The 2276-nt window shown below is 55.1% G+C and overlaps 1 protein-coding gene across 1 annotated transcript; it reads left to right on the forward strand.

The window, feature by feature from the left end:
- Positions 1-299: 299 nt before the first annotated feature.
- On the forward strand, positions 300-2045 carry LOC123083367 (cytochrome P450 89A2-like). The gene has a single exon (XM_044505426.1). It carries the CDS (start codon positions 316-318, stop codon positions 1747-1749), a length of 1434 nt encoding a protein of 477 aa, XP_044361361.1. The 5' UTR covers positions 300-315; the 3' UTR covers positions 1750-2045.
- The last annotated feature ends 231 nt before the right edge of the window (positions 2046-2276 follow it).

A 2276-nucleotide genomic window follows, 5' to 3' on the forward strand; every position in this document is an offset into this window, starting at 1 on the left:
TCCGCTCCCACTTGATAAAGTGCAAATAATACAGCAAGAAGCACAGAACTGACCGAAGCAGCTTTAGCTTTTAATAGAAGGAAATGAAACCAAACCAAAAGACTGATGCAAGTGTGAGTGTACATGCATGCCAATGTTATGTCTCTCTCAATCATTTTTAGCATTATGGAGGAACGCTAAGTTATTAATTTGGACATAGTGGGTGTGTCTATCAATGCAACTAGAAATTACATAAGCCACCAGATATGCTATATATAAAGACAGACGTACAGACAGTCACACACACACGTAACCAACAAGTAGGAGTATCTAACAATGGAGCTCCTTGTGCTCATTGCTCTGCTTCTCTTGGGCTTGACCGTACTGATCAGGCGGCGTAGCTACACCTACACTACTAGTACCAGTCGTGCCCGTGCTCCAGCTGCTGTGGTGATCCAGAAGATCGCCGATCCCGCGGTAGCCCACCGTGCGCTCGTCGAGAACGCCGACGACTTCTCGGACCGCCCGGTGGCGCCCTTTCTGGTGTTTCTGGAGAAGAAACACGGCCAGTACGGCGACGGCCTAGCCTCCGCGCCGTACGGCCCTCTCTGGCGTGCATTCCGGTGCAACATCACCTCCGAGACCCTCCACCCGTCGCGCCTCGAGCACGTCACGCCGCTGCAGCGGGAGGCCATCCATGGCCTCGTCGCCGCTTTGGGGAAGGAACTGCCGGTGATCGCCATCGTCCGCGACCACCTCTACCCTTCCATCTTCTCGGTACTCGCGCGCCTGTGCTTCGGCGACGACGTGGACGAGGGGCATGTGCGCGCCATGGGCTGCTTGATACGGGAGTTCCAGCAGGTCGCCGTCGGAGAGGCTCGGGCTTCGCCTGGCACCATGTTGGCCAAGCTCGCGGAGTGGAGACGATTGCGCCGACTCTCGGCCATACATGGCAGGTTGGGCGAGTTGTACCTCCCTCTTGTCGACTCACGGCGGGAGTCTCGACCGACATGCGACGGTGGCGGCCGTCGTCCATACGTCGACTCGCTCATCGACCTACGTGTCCCCGACGGAGGCAAGGGTGACGGTGCAGGCCGACGTGCTGTTAGGGACGATGAGTTCGTGAACCTGCTGTCAGAGTTTCTGGGCGCTGGCACGGGGACGGTGATGGCAAGCCTGGAATGGACCCTCGCCCACCTGGTAAACGACCAGGAGATCCAGAAAAAGCTTCGGGACGAGGTGGACGGCGCCGGCGGGGCCGTGGCCGCCAGCTCCAGCAGGAGGCTCATCCGTGGCATGCCGTATCTGAACGCCGTCGTTCTCGAGACCCTCCGCCTGCATCCGCAGGTGCCCTTCGTCCAGCGCCATGTCAACGCCGACGCAGCGGAGGTGCTCGGAGTCGGAGGAAAAACCACCGGCGACTTCATTGCACAGTTCACTGTTGGAGACATGGGAAGGGACGGCAAGACGTGGACGGACCCCGACGAGTTCCGGCCAGAGCGGTTCCTTCCCGGCGGTGAGGCAGAGGACGTCGGCCCTTTGCCGGGGACGAAGGAGATAAGGATGATGCCATTCGGCGCCGGGCATAGGTTCTGCCCGGGCGTGGGTCTCGCCATGATGAACATCAAGTGCTTCCTGGCTGCGCTCGTGGGTGAGTTCGAGTGGGCGCCGCCGACGGGGGGCTGTGCCGGCGTCGACCTGACAGAGCTCAACACCTTCATCAAGGCGGTGAAGAAGCCACTTTCCGCACGTCTCACGCGACACACTTAATCCACGGCGTCTGGCGTTGGTCATCTACTTTGGCCAGGGATGCCTGGAGGCAACTGTGGCCTTCTTCTTCCAGTGTGGTTTGTGTGTCATGGGCGACACCGTGCCGGCCATCATGCCGACCGACGAGCTTGTGGTGGCCATCTCGCCTCTAGTGTATACCTCTGCACGTCATGATATTGTTCTGTGCTTGCTATCTTGTGTAGTTGATGTAACCGTGTTTCCGGCGTATAATTAAGTAAACTAGTCGTCAACCCCGTGCATTCGCACGGGTTAGCCTATAAAAAATGTGTTAAAGATTTCTTTTGTCCTAATCAATGTAAATTCATCAAGTGGCCTTCTATTATCATGGTTATTCATTTTTTTACACATTTTTTGATAAACTATACACAAATATAACTTGCTGGTAATATAAAAAATTCTACAAAAAATAGCATTCAAAAATTGCACATAAAAATGATGGACTTGTTAAATATTAGCCTACATTGTTGGAAATTTTTCTTATCACTACTCAGTCTCCAACAATATGC

Source organism: Triticum aestivum, chromosome 4A, assembly GCF_018294505.1.
Source record: "Triticum aestivum cultivar Chinese Spring chromosome 4A, IWGSC CS RefSeq v2.1, whole genome shotgun sequence".
In the NCBI taxonomy this organism is placed as follows: Eukaryota; Viridiplantae; Streptophyta; class Magnoliopsida; order Poales; family Poaceae; genus Triticum; species Triticum aestivum.